Source organism: Microcebus murinus, chromosome 13 (genome assembly GCF_040939455.1).
Source record: "Microcebus murinus isolate Inina chromosome 13, M.murinus_Inina_mat1.0, whole genome shotgun sequence".
Taxonomy (NCBI): domain Eukaryota; kingdom Metazoa; phylum Chordata; class Mammalia; order Primates; family Cheirogaleidae; genus Microcebus; species Microcebus murinus.
Window position 1 is genome coordinate 75,052,293 of NC_134116.1, and position 19,107 is coordinate 75,071,399.

The 19,107-nt window shown below is 41.5% G+C and overlaps 1 protein-coding gene across 1 annotated transcript in view; it reads right to left on the reverse strand.

Moving 5' to 3' along the window:
* Nucleotides 1-19,107, reverse strand: part of MTUS2 (microtubule associated scaffold protein 2) — a 482,544-nt gene that overhangs the window by 123,926 nt on the left and 339,511 nt on the right. The window contains exon 6 of the mRNA XM_076009524.1: nucleotides 4,660-4,758. Coding sequence (XP_075865639.1) covers nucleotides 4,660-4,758 — 99 coding nt within the window. The remainder of the gene's footprint in view (nucleotides 1-4,659; nucleotides 4,759-19,107) is intronic.

The window sequence follows — 19,107 nt, forward strand, 5'->3', positions numbered from 1 at the left end:
GGTGATAGAAGCAACTTTAGCTACAATGAGAGACTCTAGGTGGCTCCTGGATAGCTTCAGGATGGGGGCTGGTCGCCAGAAAGATAAAGCCATGATTGGAAGCTTGGAACTCTCAGCTTCCCCTCTCCTTACCCTCTGGGGAAGGGAGAAGGGCTGGAGACTGAGTTAATAATCAAGCGTGCCTATGTGATGAAGCTTCATAAAAACATTCTTGAACTATGAGGTTTGGAGAGCTTCTGGGTAGGGGAATGCATCCATGTGTTGGGAGGGTGGCACATACCAATTCTCTGGGGGCAGAAGCTCTTGTGCTTGGGACCCTTCTGGACCTCACTCTATGTACTTTTTCATCTGGCTGTTCATTTATGTCTTTTATCGTATTATTTATAATAAACTGGTAAACATAAGTAAAATGTTTCCCTGAGTTCTGTGAGCTGTTATAGCAAATTATCCAACCTGAGGAGGTGGTTGTCAGCACCTCCAGTTTACAGGCAGCTGAGACAAGTGTGGGTAACTTGAGCATTTACTACTTGCAATTGCCACCTGGGGTGTAGGACAGTCTTGTGAGATTGAGCCCTTAACCTGTGGGACCTGTGCCAGCTCTGGGTAGTTAGCATCAGAATTGAGTCAAACTGTAGGACACCCAATGGGTGTCCAAAGGAATGGGAGAATTTCTTGGTGTGGAAAACCCACACATTTAGTGCCAGAAGTGTTGTATGTAGAGGAATAGGGTTTTATCACCCAAAGTATGTTTTCCAGCTACAATGAAATTATAAATTAGAAATCAATAATTGATAGATCTCCAAATATTTGCAAACTAAACAACACACTTCTAAATAATCTTGGGTAAAAGAATAAATCAAAAAGAGAAATTTGAAAATATTTTGAACTCAATGAAGATGAATATCTAATATATCAAAGTTTACGGGTTGTAACTTAAGCAGTACACAGAGGGAAATTTATTGTACTACACATACACTTTAGAAAAAAGAAAGACCTCAAACTAGTGATATCAGTTTAACTATTAAACCTAGTATAAGCAGAAGAAAAGAAATAACAATAAGAATAGAAATAAGTTGCATATTCTTATGCAAAAAAGGAAAGAAAAATTCAAACCACACCTCACACTATATATAAAAATTAACTCAAGTGGATCATAGAGTTGAATGTAAAACCTACAATTTTAGATATTTTAGAGAAAATGAAGGAGAAACCTTTGTGACTTTGGGTTATGCAATTTCTTTTTTATTTTTTTATTTTTTTTATTTATTTTTTATTTTTTTATTTTCATTTTTTTTTTTTAGTAGAGACGGGGTCTCGCTCTTGCTCAGGCTGGTTTTGAACTCCTGACCTTGAGCAATCCGCCCGCCTCGGCCTCCCAGAGAGCTAGGATTACAGGCGTGAGCCACCGCGCCCGGCCGCAATTTCTTTTTTAGATAACAGGGTCCATAAAAGCAAAAAGTTATAAATTGTATTTCATTAAAATTAGTAACATCTATTCTTCAAAAGATACTGTTAGAAGAATGAAAAACAAGCCCCAGACTGCAGGGGAAAATTGCATATCACATAGATGATAAAAGAATTATATCTAGAATACATAAAAACTCAAAATTCCATAATAAGAAAACAAGCTAATTAAAAAATAGCAAAAGGTTGAAATAGATATTTTATCGAAAAATACATATAGTTATCAAATAAACACATAGAAAGGTATTCAACATCATAACATCATTATTAGGGAAAGGCAAATTAAAACCACATGAGAGGCCGGGCGTGGTGGCTCACGCCTGTAATCCTAGCACTCTGGGAGGCTGAGGCGGGCGGATTGCTCAAGGTCAGGAGTTCGAAACCACCCTGAGCAAGAGGGAGACCCCCATCTCTACCAAAAATAGAGAGAAATTAATTGGCCAACAACAAATACATATATATATATATATATGTATATATAAATATAAATTAGCCGGGCATGGTGGCGCATGCCTGTAGTCCCAGCTACTCGGAGGCTGAGGCAGGAGGATTGCTTGAGCCCAGCAGTCTGAGGTTGCTGTGAGCTAGGTTGATGCTGCCACAACACTCAACACTCTAGCCCGGGCAACAGAGTGAGACTCTGTCTCAAAAAAAAAAACAAAAAAAAAACCCCACATGAGATAACATAACACACCTATCAGAATGTCTATAATTAAAAAGCCTGATCATACCAAGTGGCTGGCAAAGATGTGGAGGAACTGGAACTCTCACACACTACTGTTGGGAACGTAAGACGGTACAACCACTTTGGAAAACAAGTCTGGCATATTTTTCAGAAGTTAACATATAGCTACCATATGCCCTGGCCATTGCATTCCTAGGAGAAATGAAAGCAGAAGTCCACAGCAAGATTTGTATAAATGTGCATAGCAGCTTTACTTATAATAGCCAAATCTTAGGGGCAAAAAACGCCAAATTTCCATCAACAGGTAGATGGATAAATCGTGGTATCCACACAGTGGAATTCTATTCACCAATAAAAAGGAATGAACTATTGTCAAGCGAATGGATTTCAAAAATAACGACACTGAGTGAAAGAAGCTGGCAAAACAGTATACATATGATTCCATTTATATAAAACTTTAGAAAATACAAACTAATCTATAGTGACAGAACAGGTCAGTGTTGAGGGATGGGGTGGGCGAATGGAAGGGTAGGCAGGTGGGATTACCAAGGGGCCCCAGGAAACACTGGATATGTGTGTTATTGCTTGAGGTAATGGTTTCAGCAGTGTGTACACCTGTCAAAACTTACCAAGTTCGACACTTTAAATATGGGTAGTTTAGTACTTTTAAATTATTCTACAATAGAGATGTTTCACAACTATAGCACCACAAACTGTCCTTGGTTTAGTACTTTTTTGGTATAAATATTTCCATCCTTTTACTTTAAAATTTTTAATATCCCTATATTTTAGGCATGTACTTTGAAACAGTCTAATGCTAGACTTTATAGCATACAACATGACTTAAATACTTTTTGACTGTTCGACAAATGAATGCTATCTGGTAATCTAAATCTTTAACTTAGTCTAGAGAGTTTAATTCACGTGCATTTATTATGAGACATTTGAGCTCATTCCTAATACCTTATTTTATTTTTTTCGGTTTCTCCCATCTCCCTCTCTCTCTCCCTCCCTCCTTTCTGCATTTTTCCTTTCTCCCCCTCTTGCCACCCTTTGTACTGATTGAATTTTTTAACCCCTTCTCCTTCCAACTTTTCCCACTCCACTGGTTCAGAACTATATGCTGTATTTTATTGGTTATCCTAGAAATGTTAACAAATACTTTAACTTAACAAAGTCTAAAATTACACAATATTTTTATTCTCTTCTTCAGGAATGCAGGGACCTTATTCATGATGGTTTGTTTCCTTTGTGTGTATAACGATTTCACATTTTATTCGGCTAAGTGGCCACAGGTACGACAGCATTTTAAATTGTATGTTCAGAGCACAGTGGTAGCGTGGATTCAGCTCTTAAATTGCAAGAGGACAAGACTTGTGGCTACAGGTTCCTAAGGGAGGGCTGTTCCCCCCCCCCGCCCCACCCCTGCTGCTTCCAGGGCAGAAGCTGCAATGGGCCAGTCTCCTGCACGTGGGGTTTATTTCCTTCCTAGTTTATCCAGTGAAGGTGTTGCCCTTCAGAAATTCCAGACTTAACGCAGGGTCCTCAGATCCGATCTCCGACCCTATTTAAGTACCAGACTTTGTCTCCTGACCCTCATATGTGTGGCTTTGGCCTATTTTCTATAAGTTTTTAATTAACTAGAAATTTTAATAAGTGTTCTATTCTCCAAGCTTTCAGGTTAATAATGTAGTGACTAAAAATGCAAATTTGGGATTCAGATTGCCTGGGCTCAAATCAAGGCTCTCTACTCTCTACTAGTGATTTGAGCACTACTACTTGTGACTTTGAGCAAATTAACGACACTCTTTGTACCTCAGTTTCCTCACATGTAAAGGGAGGAATAATAGCACCTGTCTCACAGAGTTCTTGTGGGTATTAAATAAACTTATACATTTAAAGAGCATAGGACAGCACCTGGTTGATGTTGAGTAAGAGCTCAAATATTAGCTGCTATTATAGCCACTATTTTTGGGCTTGAAGAAAATGTTTTGAGGTTCTATTGCATACTAGTCTACGAAGGGGTCAGATGACAATATGAATATTCATAAAGGATTTTCAACATTTAAGCAACCTTATGTAGCCTATTCATGTATGAATGTAAATAAGTGATTTCTTCATTGAAAAACTAACAAGTCATTTGATATCCATCATTTCCATTTTTCTTCCTTTTAGAAAATATTATTTCTTGAGGTGAGATCTTTAAAGTCTGTTTTTCAATTGTAAATTATTTCTACATGATATTGGAAGAGCAGATATTCCTATACAGACAAGATTGTCCCACTTACACGTAGCATAACATCTTGGTTTTTTTTTTTAAAGATAAAATGATGCCAACAGCTGGTTCATTTCATCTAGAGTCAGAAAACATCAGCATATGTATGTCAAGCTCTGGAACAATCACCCACGCCACATGGGCTGGTATTACTTCATGCATTAGTGACATCTAAATAAGATAAATTCCAAGTTCAAGTCCTCTCCCCAGAGAACACATTAGATTTCTTAAATACCTGGTGAATGAAGCTTGGTGGTTGAAGCTGCTACTCTCTTAGGCGATGAAACAGCAGGTTTACTAGTATCTTGATCTTTTTGTGCTTCTTTCTTTGTTCCTAGGTATAGTTTGAAAAGAGAAATAGAAAGAAAGCAAGCTAGTTACAATTGAAACGGTAACATAAATTGTTTGTGGAAGGGGTTGGCTTCACAAAAGGCAAACAGAACAACAAAAGGAATATTTGTATGATTTGTTGCTATGGTCACCACCCCCTGTGCTTGAGGAATGCCACGCTTGTTTATAAGGAAGGGAATTTAGTTTTGAGCGGTCGGGGGATAAGCACGCTGCTGTCTCTCATTTGATGGAAAACTCCCCCTTCTCTGGAGGTCACTGCCACTCCAGTGACCCTGACGAACTATCTGGGAATTAAAATTTTACTGTCCTTAGCCACCAGCTCGGTCTGCCTGCCTCTCTCTGCCGAAACAAATTTCCAGAAGACAGGGAAGGAAGCTATAGCTGCACACAGCTGCTAATGACTTCGGCATCACCCCGAGCCGAGCCACGGGGGACAAGGTCTGGCTCTAATTAATTTCCATGCAGCTGGTCCACAGCGGTGACCTGGAGAGGCTTTTAGCTCTCTCCGCGGCAGCTGAGCCTCAGTGGAACCTGCTGCCGGAGCTGGCCCGGGAGAAGCATGTGGACTCTTCTCAAATTATGTCCAGGGACACGCAGGGCACAAAGCAGCTTCTCCTTCGTGTGCTGGGCACAACACTCACCTTCACTCCACCTTTGTCAGAAAGCCAGAGAACAATGGGTGGAAGATGAGAGAGAGAACATAGACCTGGAAGTACCTAAACCTTTCTCCGCTTCAGCACGCTGCTATGCCATTTCAAAAACAAAGCTTGGCAGGTTGTTCCTTAGATGCAGAACATAAATGTCACCCCCATTTCCACCCCCAAACCCTGCAACCTCACTCCTCTTTCCAGAGGTAACTGTTGCTAGCAATTTCATATTTATTCTCCAGATATTTTTCTAGAAATTTATAAATATACACACATATACAAATGTAACTATTAGTTGAATAAATGAATCATTTTAGCTACCCACAGTTTTTTGAGATCTTTTTCATATCAATGTATTTATAGATCTCTTTGAAGTGCCACATCACATAATGGGCAAAGATGTACTGTAATTCAGTTTACCATCCCTCCTAAGGATGGTCGAACATTTCCACCCTTTGCAAGTTTTAGCTACTGAAATAGCTACATGTGCTACAATAAACATTCTTCTGCTTGTTTCTTTTTACATATGGACCAGTATCTTCAGAGGACAAATGCGCAGAAGTGCTTTTGCTAGATTATGAGTCTACTCCTTTGCAATATTGCTAGACACAGCGCAACTGTCCATAAAAAGGATTCACTAATTCATAGTCCCAATCTACAGTGTCTGAGAACAATTCTTTCCATGTGCCCCACACCCTACTGACCTCAGAGTTTCAATCATTTAACTTGTGCCGGACACCAAGAGCCTTTTCACACTAGCTATGTGCATGTCTTTGTCAGTTGCTTAGTTAAGCCCCTTGTCCATTTTTCTGATGGATGTGTAAGAACTCTTCATTTATTCTAGATATCAGTCTTTTGCCTGCTATGCAAATTATATTTTCAAGCCTCTCACTTTCAAAAAATTATTTATAGTCTCTTTCTTTGCACTGTAGTTTTAATGTTAATATGCTCAAATGTCAATTCTCCCCTTATGGATTTACAAACACTCTTACAGACCCACGTATGTGTGCGTGCAAGCACACGTGTGCCTGTGTGTCCACGACGTTATGAGCAGGCATCTGGGATTTGGGGAGGGAGGCAGGGGTTTGGATGAACCTCCCTCTCTTTGTTGACCTGACTGGGCCCACGCCCCTGCTCCATGGGGTCTGCCTCACCCACTCTCCCCACATGTCCACCTGTCTCGCTTCTCCACCCAAATATCCACTAAACATAATGTTTCATACTTAAAGGAAAACTAAATATGAATATGTATTTAGCACTTTGGTATTTCCCATTCAGCTTTCATGGAGTGCAATTTGAAGCCTCTATGAAAACTGTAAATAGTGATACCTCTGACCCTGCAATTCCAGTTCTACAAATCTCTCCTTGGAACACTTCCACAAGTGTGCAAAGGCATATGTTCAAAGATGCTTATTACATTGTTCACAATAATAAAGAAGTGTAAATAACCAAACCGCACACTGGAGAATGGTTAAATAAATTGTGGTATATCCAAACCATGGAGTTACTATACAGCCATTAAAAAGAATGAGGTAGGTCTATACTGTACTGGCATGGAAAGGTGTGCATGATAAATAAAAAGCTATTTGTTGAACAGTATGCATGGTATGATCCCACTTTTATAACATAAAATATCATCTGTATTATAGTTACAAATACATAAAAAGATCTAAAAGGTAGGCACCAAACTTTTAATAGTGGTTACTTATCAGCAGTAGGGCTGAGGGGCTTTTACTTTTTATTGTAATATGCCTCTGCTTTGGTTCCACTTCTATGATGATCAGATTTCTTGTATTATCAGAAATAGGCAAAAACAAAAGGAGAGATCTCAATACCCAAATGGAAATAACTTCTCTGATTCATGAAGGGATAAGGAGAGGCCAGTGCAGTCCAAGCAAGCCCACAGGAATAGCTTGGGTGGCAAGTTCCTCCCTCCCTCTGCTGACACGCCTCACTGCAGGAACACAAGGCCGCTTGGGGACTCTCTGGTCACGACACCAGAAACCAGCTGGTCCCCGTCCTCGCCTGCCACGTCCGGTTGTGCTAGGTCTTTGTGACGCTGGGCCTTCAATAGCTCCTGAAACGGGCCCTTCATTCATTCTCACTTTCCACCTTAGCCCAGTCCTCACCATCCCGTGCTGGGGCGACTACAGAAATCTCTTCCGTGGTTTCTCTGTCTTGTTCTCACCTGTCCCATCTTTACCTACTGCATCCTTCTTACCACCGCCGCAATGACCTTTCTAAACCACGAACCAGATCCCATGGTCTTACTGTCACTAGCCTTCTAGAACTTCCCATGGGCTACAGTAGGAAGTCCCAACTCCATGGCATGCAATAAGATCCTGCGGCTCTCCTGTCCCCTGCCGCCTGCCCCTGCTGCCACGCCACAGTCCCCACACGCCCCCGGTGCCTCAGCCCGTGCTGCCCCTGCAGACACGTGCACACCCTCTGCCCGTCCTGCTCCAGGTCATCCTCAAGTCCAGCTCAGCTCTCCCCTCTGAAGCCTTCTGGATTAGTTTCCTGTTACTGCTGTAACACGTTACCACATACTTAGTGTTTTAAAACAACGCAAGTTTATTCTCTTCCAGTTCTGGAGGCCAGAAGTCTAAAATCAGTCTCACCAGCCTGAAGTTGAGATGTCAGCCGGGTAGCTTCCTTCTAGACTGTCCAGGGGAGAATCTGTTCCCCGCCTTTTTCAGCTTCTCGCAGCTGCTTTCTTCCTCAGCTCCGGCCGCTCCTTCCATCCCAGAGCCCATCCCTCGGTCACTGCTTGTGTCATCACGTGTCCTTCTCCTCCGTCTCCTCTGCCTGCCTCTTACGAGGACGCGTGTCATTACGTTGGGTCTATCCGGATAATCCAGGATAATCCCCCACCTCAACATCCTTACTTTAATGACACCTGCAAAGTCCCTTTTGCCATATAAAGTAACACTCATAGCTTCTGGAGATTAGAACAGGGACATACGTGGGGGCCATTATTCAGCCTACCACATCTTCGCTGTCTAACAGAGTAGACAAATGAGGAAACTCTTTTTTATTCATCAAAAAGTCACTAACTGCTTGGTCTATATTAGTCCTCCGAGTCCCTGACACTTATTTATGAAGCTTTTCCTAATTTCCTAATGTCCTCAACCTTTCTTGACTAGCAGTCTTCCCTTAGAGCCCACTCAACTCGCCCCGTGCAGACTCTATCTGCTGGCAAACGTCTCATGTTTGGCCTGAGCAGCTTCTTTCAACAGCACCCCTGCTGACCACTGGAGAACCCACCCTTCCCTCCTCCTGGTCCACGTGGTGGGGGGCTGACCCCCGTGGATCCGAGCGGGCGTGTGACCCGCTCTGCTTCACGCTGCTGTTACTCTGCACCTGAGTCCGGACAATGGCAGCCCTACCACCTTGGGAATGTTGCTGGAATTACTAGAAAAGCATTCCCTTTCTGATAGACGCCTGAACTGGCGGGAGGCAGGCCTGGAACAGCTGCTGACCGTCTTTGTCCCCATGTAGGGAGAGCCCTTCTGAGGAAGCAGCCAGAAAGGGGGAAAGAAGTGCCAGGAGAGGGGATGCATCCCTGATGCCGCTGCTGAGGTCCCTGGCTGCAGCACGTCCGGATCGTGCGAGCCCCAAGTCTCTCTGCACTTCTGTTTTCTTTTTTGCCTAACACAGTTTGAATTAGGTTTCTGTGACTTGGAACCAAACAAGACTCGAATGAAACAATGCAGGCCAGAGAAAACAGCTCTTTACCAAATAAATGCGCACGCTCGTCTCTCACAGGGTTATAGATTGGTCAACACTACTTCTCATGGACCCCATCTACACCAAGGCTCAGAGCCACATAAAAGAATGTGCGTACACACAGTCCGGAGCCCTGCCATTGGCGCTTTTGGGAGGAGGAAGAGGACAGCAGGAGCGGGGAGAAATGCCAGTTAGGTCCAGGGGCGGGGAGCCTGCAGCCTTAAGGCCACATGTAGCCTTTTGACTGAAACCAAATTTTACAGAGCAAATCCTTTTATTAATACATTTTTGTTCATCTTGTATATTTTAGTTTTTAAATGAACGTATTTAAAATACCAAAGAATAAAATAAGTTGCAACAAAATAATCCTCCCAGATTGACCGGCACAATTAGAACATTGGTAAGCCATGAGGGTTAAACTGACGGCTGCTACGTCATGATTTAGTTCTAACTTCCCCTGCCTGATCCCTCCCTGGCCCGACACACCCGCTCCCAGACGAGGAGCATGGAGACGGCAGACAGAAGACGGGGAGAAGCAAGAAGATAGACGTGCGAACGTGCCCACACTGCAAGTGATCAGTATCGCGCTGGCGCAGCTGGGAGGGGCGAACGGGAAACACGAATGATGCAATTAGTAAACACAGATCCTGGTGCCGCTCGCGAGACAAATCGGATAGGGGAATGTTTCAAAGTAAGATTTATGAGGATTGACTGGACAAGAAAGGAAACCTTATCTAGATAAGAGCATATAAAAAAAAAAAAGAGAGAGAAACCCAGATGCATTACAAATTAAAGAGAAAGAGAGAGCATGGGCGCACATTCTGGAGGAGTTAGATGCAAGGACAAGATAGAAAGAGAATAGTTTTTAGCTGCCAATAGCAATTTTTTTTTTAAAAAAGTCAAAAGGCATATCTGATACTGGGGGTGAATGGAGTTAATGAGGGGAACAATCTGAACACCGGGCACACCTGAGAGGGCAGGGGACTCTAACCCACTGAAGGTTCATTCCATTGCAAAAACCATGTATCGCATGCGTGAGGGTGGATCCTATAGCTGGAAGATAAAGGACAACAAGGGAGGTCTCTGTCCTCAAAGAGAGGCCTACAAAAATTACACCTATAACAGAGGCCTAATTATTTCCTAAAATAAGACTAGGGAATAATTACTTCTGAAGATTACTAAGAAAAGGGACGAAATGTTTTGTTTTGTTTAACATATCTGTGTGTGTAAAAGCTTTAAAACCAAACAATAAATTCACTGATTCATTCATTGTTAGTCAACGAGTACCCATCAGGGACTGTCCCAGTGAAAGACAGAGGCAGCTGTGAGCTATCACACAGGTTAGATTTTCATGGGGTGTATTAATTATAAACATTTATAAATGCCAGGTACCAGGTTGCAGTTGCTTCTATGTATATTATCTCACTTTAGCCCCCCTCTAAACTCTGTGGGTATCATTATTTTGCAAATGAAGTAACTGAAGGTACGGAAGTTATAACATATCTGCACTTGCCAGTATGTGGCTGAGCCAAGATCTGAACCTGCAACTTCCTGCCCTAATTCTAGCCTGCATTTTGCCACACTGCGGTGGCCTTGGTGAGTGCTGAGAAGTGAGTGCTGAGTTCTACCACCTCCCTGGGAAGCACAGTGAGTTCAGGTGAGTCTGACTCCACATGGAGGCTGGGAGGGAAGCAGCATGGGGCCGGGGTGAGAAATCACAGAAGGGAGCGGGGACATGGGGGAAAGGGCAGGAGATAGATGCTGAGGGGCTGAGGCTAAGAGACCAGGGAATGGCTCAAGCCGTTTGTTTTTGAACACTGGAGACCAGCGAATCCCAACATCCTTCCTATCCCTGGCCCCAAACTTCATCTCTGACTCATATTCCATAGTGTGTGAGACTCCTTACTCCAGGGGTCCTCAAACTTTTTAAACGGGGGGGGGGGGGCAGTTCACTGTCCCTCAGACTATTAGAGAGTGTACACTGTGGGCCTGGGGTGAGTCAGCTACTAAGCAGGACAGGCAGCGGTGGCAAAACCACCTGGAGGACCAGATAAATGTGCTAGGCGGTCCGCGTGTGGCACCCGGGGCTGTAGTTTGAGGACGCCTGCCTTACTCCTTTCCCTCTCCCATATATATCATCCTCCTTTGAATGGTTGCCACTTGTCTTTTTCCTACCCATCCAACTTATGTCTGGGTCAGGACATAGCACTGTGCTACTCTGTTGGGAAATAGGGCTAAGAGACATGGAAAGTATCAGGAGTTTTGCAGGGCTTTGCCTTGAAGGAATCTATGGGCATGTTAGTTCACAGACCATAAACTGCTTAGCAACAAGGGGGGCATTCCATTGATCAGGGGCAACTGCAAGGCAGCGCCGAATCTCAAGGCCTACAAGCCAGTGCCTGGAGCTTGTGCAAGGCAGATCTCGGCATGAGCCCAAGGCTAAGAAACTGATCAAGGAATGTCAGCCCAGCAGACAATCTGCAGCTGGAACTATCATAAACTTCAAGGCTATTCCTGTTTCACTCCTGACCACATGTCTGGGTATATAGAGAGATAGATTAGATTAGTGTGCAGGCTTGGTGTTCCTGCTTTACGCAATTTTATCTTTAACTTATATGCTCAGCTAAGTTTATTCTTAACTTAGGGCTTAAAATGTGTATCTTGGAAAAATTTTATAACCATTTACTCTTGAAGACAGAATTAGGTAAGGGATCTCTTGAAACCTTTGGGGAGCCTTGAAGCCTAAACAAATAATCTGTACACATAATTCTACGATCAAGGAGAACTGCTTGCTGCAGCGCCTCCTGGCTCACAGGAATGCTGGGGAGCCTCTGAATCCCCCGCCACTTTAAACTACACTTTGTCTCCATTATTTCTAAATCTCTTGCCACGATCCTACCTGGGACCTGTTTCGCTGGGAGCATCTCAAACTCCCGGCACTACTCTAATACTCTGCTAAAACATGAAGCCTCACACTCATGTAAAGCCCCCTTTCCTTGGAGGTTCTAGGTTTCTGGCTGGCTGATGAAATGATGTTCCTACAGCATGGTGACTGGCCTTCGCTCTCTCCAGGTGCGGTCTTCCTCTTTATTCTCAGGTCATCATCAAGGATGCCATCATCCTTGAAAACATCAGTGACTCCTGCATAACTCATCCAGCATGCCTGCTTTTCAGTCCTCTGACACCTGTAACTCCTGAGAGACACCTTAAATCAGGACCCTGAGCATCAGCCTGGACCTTGTCACCACCTTGATCTTGGCCTTGGATATTCACACATCCCCCTTTCTGGGTACAACCTTCTATGCTCTGCTCCAGCTGTCTTGTTATGTCGTTGCCCCTCTATCAGCGCGATTCTCCAATCCAGACCAGTAAGTCCTTTTTCTTCAAGCCTTTGGTCTCCTTCTCTCTTCCCCTCCCTTCTTATCCAACCTAAAGTTTACCCCTTTTCTTCTTTTGTTCTACAAGGGGTCTTCAAAATGTTTGTGGAAAATGCGTATTATAAAAAAACTATGCATGGATTTCAAATTTTTTTTGTACCAAAATAAAGTCAATATAACTAACTTGTTATAATGTGTCTGAATTTATTATAAGCATTTATGTATTTATTATAAGCATTTGCAAATGCCATGTCTGAACATGGATCTAGTTGAACTAGTACCTCAAAGGCACTAATGAGACTAAAACATCAGTTTGAAAAGAGACTGTATCAGAGCAACATGAATTCTGCTGAAATGGAAGCAAGAACAAGTATCAAATTCATGGTGAAGCTTGTGTAAAGAATGGTGAAATCACTGATGCTTTACAAATTGTTTATGGGGATAATGTCCCAAAGAAACCAGCAGTTTACAAATGAATAACTCATTTTAAGAAGAGATGAAGCAACACTGAAGATGAAGCCTGCAGTGGCAGATGATGCATATCAATTTGAGAGGAAAAAGTCATCTTGTTCATGCCCTAATAGAAGAAGACCAATGACCAAAAGCACAAATAATAGCCAACACCATGGTTCTTGTTTGCTTAGTTGTCAATGTATATATTGCTAATTCTCCCCAAAACTATCCACCAAAGTATAACTTTCCACTCACAATTATAACATGTAAAGTTACACCTGTTTCCCTTTTGCTTTCTTGAAGCCATTATTCCTGGACCCTCAATTCTCCATTTTATCCTAGATGGGTCATTTCTAGGACTGTTGTATGGCTGACATCATGGGGTGTCCCTTCATCTTCATTCTGGGAAATTCCTTCGCCTCTTTCCTATGTTGAGGTCCTGTTTTATGGACCCGCATGTGTACCTCTTTCTTGGTCTACTTCCTTACTTTGGTAGAGCACATACATTATTTTTAGTTTCTGGAGAAAGGTGCATAGGCAGTAAACTATCTGACACCTTCCATGGCTGAAAATTTCTTCATACAATTGATTGTTTGGCTTAATGCAGAATTTTACTGTGCTAATAATTTTCCCCAGAAATGTGAAGGCATCTCTAATTTAGCTTCCAGCGTTGCTATTGACAAGCCCAATGCTAGTCTCAATCTCAATTTTTTTAGTGTAATCTATTTGCTCTATTGGGAAACTCTTGGTACTTTCTCCTCTTCCCCAGTGCTGTGAATGTTCATGCTGATGTATCTTGATGTGGGTCTGTCTTTAATCTATTATGCTGAACACTTGGTTGGCCTTTTTAATCTGCAAACTCTCATTCTACAGGTCTCGGAAATTCTCTTGAAATGTTGCTCTGATTACTCTGTTCTATTTTTATGGAATTCCTAATATTTGTGCTCCACATATATAATATATACACACATAATATCCATATCTATTTACACATTATGTATATCCTGATACACATATATAAGACCTGATCTATATACATACATATACAACTATATATCCTGATACATATATAATCTGATATATATATATACACACACACGTATGTACACACACCCTCATATATATATGTTATATATGTATGTGTATATATCAGGTCATATAAATGTGTATCAAGATATATGTATGTGTGTGTGTATGTATGTCTAACCTATATGTGAATTTTCTCTTTGGATATCTCCCATGCACATCACACTCAATAGGTCCCAAATCGAACTCATTGTCACCTAACAAAACTTCTTCTTACTCTTATGTTCCTGAACTCAGTAAATGTGCTTATTGCTCAAGCCAGAAATATTGATCTGTTTTTCATCTCCTCCTTTCTCATTTCTTTATACTCAACAAAATGCCAAATCTTGTGAAATTTACATCTTGTGCCTCTTAAATTTAGTCCACTTTTTTTGTTCATAGTCACTGCAATTTCGTCATTCAGACCAGTGCCTTTCTCCTGCAGACTCCTCAGTGGCCTCCCACCTCCCCCGTCTCCAGTTAACTGTGCTGTATAGCTCTTCCTGCAGACCTCGGCCCAGAGGTCTCTGGACGCTGCCATAATGCCCTGGGGCTACAGCTTTATTACACTAGGAGGTGAATGCCTTTTTACCTGTCCACATTCCCCATTAGATTATCTATTCCATGAGAATCGCCTACTCAGTAAAGATTGTAAATAAATGAGTTGGTTATTATTATAACTAATCATGTTCTTCCTGCATGGAAAATGAAATCAACCTTGAGATTAGGTGAATTCCTGACATTGTGAAACCTCTTCTCATTTTCTCTTTCTTATTTCTTCTCCACCTCTCTCTCCCCACATAATAAACAGGCAAGTTGTAAATGATTAATGAGAAATCACTGCACATAGTGTTTGAAACAAAATGAGCAAAGCTCTGAATATGATGGATTTGCGGGAAGAAAACAACCCAGTTCTCTTGGGGAATCAGGACACTGCATGATCTATTAGGTACTAAGAAAATGTGAATAAGTAAGTAGTGGTAAAAAAAAAATACTTTGTATTTTTGAAACTACACAAGTTGATATTTGGGTTTTATTCACTGTGGTAGTTTTAGTTAAGTAAGTCAAAATGAAAGACATGATCTAGATTATTTGCCTCATTTCACCCAATAATTTACTTTCACATTAATTCAAGAGCACTAAACTGTGCTTTTTTAGAGCTAACATTTTCCCCCATATAAATATTATAAAAAATCCCTGACATGGTCTATTTAGTCTTAAATAAAGCGTCTTCATGTTAATGTCCTATAGTTTTACTCCAAAGGCTATATCATGCTTTTTTATTTTCTGAACAATTCTTTTCTTGAAAGAGCCCAAGCATTCCTTCTATTCATTCATTCACCACATATATTTGGGTGGCTCCACTGTCCTTGATATGTTATCAGCTGTTGGAGATTCCAAAGTGAGACGATGAAATCCTTGTTTGTAGAAGTTCATCAACTAGTGGGACACATGAACAGGTAACGACAAGATAACGCAGCAAGTGCCAGCCCAGAGGTCTGGATAAAGACTTCTCTCTGGGAGCTGGGAGGAGTATTTAGGCCGAGCTTCACAGAAGAAGTGTATGTTTTGGTTGAGACGTTAAGAATCCAGAAGATTCGCCAAGAAGGAAAGGGTACTTCAGGGAGGGGTACTGTGTGCAAAGGTACCAGGTGTAAAGGGACAGCTGTCAGGGAGAGCAGGGTGGGGATGAGCCTGGGGGTCTGTCCCTCAAGCCCAGCCTATGTTGTCTCTATCCCCCAGGATGCCCAACTTCACCAGACCTCCCATGTGTGTGCACCCCCCTGAAAATCCAAGTTATGGGCAAATATGACTACTGTTCAATTAAATACTTGTTGTACTATTTTTTTCCTCCTTTTTTCCCCCCAATCAATGGGAAGCTTTGGGATTGAGGTTGCCAATGAACGGAAATGATGACTAATAAACCAATAGAAAGTAAATAGGAAATTAAACCATTTTTGGCTGCTACTGCTTATAGTTTTAAGTAAGTTATCTGGCTAAGACATCAGATCAAGACTCAGCCATCAAAGGTTTATAGATATTTAAATAATTTATTTCCTTTCTTATGAAAGGATACATATTCATGAAAAGTGAAAAAAAATACACTTTTTCTTCATTTCATCATATTCTCACCCAGCCATACCACTATGAACCCATCAAAATCCATTATTCAGACTATATTACATGTATTTATATACGTTTTCTTAATAAAATACTCTGTAGTTTTAAACCCTTCTGTGAACTATCATACTCAAGACTTACCTGTACAGTTTAACAAATAACTTTAAAACAAACACCAATGGAGTTGCTACAAAGATGAAGAATGAGAACATTAGAACATCACTAGCAGTCCAGAAGCATGCCAGGTCTTTCCCATTTGAGGAAACCACTGTCAAGACACACATTTGTAGTTATCATGTACTGCTTTCATTCATAGTTTTATCACTCCTTATGTACCCTTAGCAATATCCTTAAGTCTGTTTATAACCTTTCTATCAATGAAATCATACTGTCCGGATTCTGTGGCCTCGCAACTTTTACCAAACATTGTACTGTAATTTTCATCCACATTGTAGCACGTAGCTCTCATTTCACTCACATTGCCAAATCATGATCCACTGTGTGGGTGTATCACAAGGTATTCATTTATTCTACCATTGATAGAAGTCTGAGTTGCTCCCACCTCTGGTCTTTAGCACTTATTAAAAGTGCTGCTTTGAAAAGACTTGTACATGTGTCCTGGTATGCATGTGTATGAATTTTTCTTATACCTATTAGTGGAATCCTTAAGTTATGGCACATGTGAAACTTTATTAGATAACACGACACTAATTCCAAAAGTGGCTGTGTCCATTCCTCATTTCCCACCAGAACTGTAGGAGAGTTTTTCTTGTACATGATCACCAATGTTTAGAAGGTCGGATTTGAAAAATGTTGCCGTTCTGATGAGTGTATACCTCAGTGTGAATTGAATTGCATTTTCCTGATTACTGATAAAGTTTAGCACCATTTTAATATGTGTATTGGGCATTTGATTATTTTTTACTTTTGTAGAGTGTTGGCCAAATCATTGTCTTCTTTTTTGTCTGCTATTTTGTGCACCAACTTGTAAGGGCTGCAATATAATTTTGTAAGCTCTTTAAAAACTTGATATGTTATGATCATATTTCATTATAATATTCATCTACAATATTTTTTCAAATGTAAACTAATGATTAACTTAGTAGTTTAAATGATGGCTCACAATTGAGACAGCAACTACTATAAAATAGAAATGGTGATTATAAATACCAATTATTTTCAAGTTGGAGGTGGAAGTAGGTAGAAAGACATAATGGGGAGGTTCTTTAGCATATACTGAAGGGCCTAGACACCCAGCTCTACAATGTCTTTAGCTGTGTGACCTCAGGCAGGTTATTCAGACTCTCTGAGCCTTGGTTTCCTCCTGTGTAGATGAGTTGGTAATATAGTAGCTACCCCATAGGGTTATTGTGAGAATAAAATGGGACAGTGCATTAAAAGTGCTCAGCATAATGCCAGGCACTTATTAAACACAGAAAAATGGTACTTATTGGCAATGTTAATTATTATAAATATTTTCTCAGAGACATTACAGTCTAAACATTTGTGTCACTCCAAAATTCATATATTGTGCCCTACTCCTCAATGTGATGGTATTAGAAGGTAACAGTAGAGAGTAGAGCCCTTGTGAATGGGATTAATGTCCTTATTAAATAGACCCCAGAAAGCTTGTTTGCCCCACCTACCAGGTGAGGACACAGCCAAAATGTGCCAAGTATAGGGAATGGCCCTCCCCAGACTGAATCTCCCAACACCTTGATCTTGGACTTCCCAGCCTCCAGAACTTTTAGAAAAGAATGTTTGCTGTTTATAAGCCAATATAGTCTATGGTATTTTGTTATAGCAGCCTAGAAGAAGAAGAAGGGTGAGCCAGGAGCCCTTAGGGCAGAGTCTGGCATGTAACACAGGCAATCAATTGCAGAGATCATACTCGCAAGGATGTTGGTGATCACTTCGTGTTGCCATGCAAGCAGTTAAGCCCATCCTGAATGAGAATTGGTAGCTTGGCAAGTGCCTGGAGGTGGAAAGGCAAAGACAAGGGCACAGCAGACAGGGGGAACAGTGTGAGTGAGGAAGGCACAGAGATATAACGAGGCTTGGCTCACTCAGGGAGCTGGCGGTGCGAGGTGGTGGTGTGGCAAGAGAGCAGGCTGAGGGTGGCAGGTGCAGCACAGAAAGGGCCTTGGGTGCTGGCTGGGGAGGCTGGATCTGCACCTGCAGGAAAAGGGAGCCACTAAAGGGTCCTAAGCAGGGGAGTAGCAAGGCCAGGCCTGCATTTAGAGAGGTGTCAGGCTGCCATCAGCAGTGGGGGAGGGCGAGCTGGAGAGGTTTCCACTCATATCAGCCAGGCTGCTTGGGTGATTATGGATTAGCAAAGCCTGGAGCCTGAAGTGGTTCTCAATACACATTTGCTGATTGATGCATTAAAGATGAAAGATGTGAAAGACTTTGCAATGCCCAAGAAATGTGCTGCTCTTTCCCAGTTATCTTACAGAATAGATGACTAGCATTTGTCTCTTTACACTTGTATTTATTTTCTATACTCCATGAAGATTACTGTCTTCAAACACTACTGTCTTCTAATACTACACCCCATAAAGACTATTGTCTTAAAACACTTCAAATACTACTGTTAGTATTTGGTATTTTTTCCATGTTAATATAGGTAGTAGAATATATAAGTCTGAAAATAAATGAAAAGTTTTAAAACAGTGATATGTAATTAAAAGTTCCATGCTCATTGCATACTAAAAGATTGGGCTACATTGTGGTAGCAATTTGCATAACAATGCATTTATAGTACAGTAGGCAGATTTTTGAAACATACAAATATTGGAAATCACAATGGGAAACGCAGCCCTAAAAGACCATCTGCATTAATTACTGCTGGACTAGCTCTCTTAGCTCCTCAAGGCTGACAAGCAGAGTGGGTAAAATGCCAGATGTATAACCTTTTAGCCACAATATGTGCATACACTC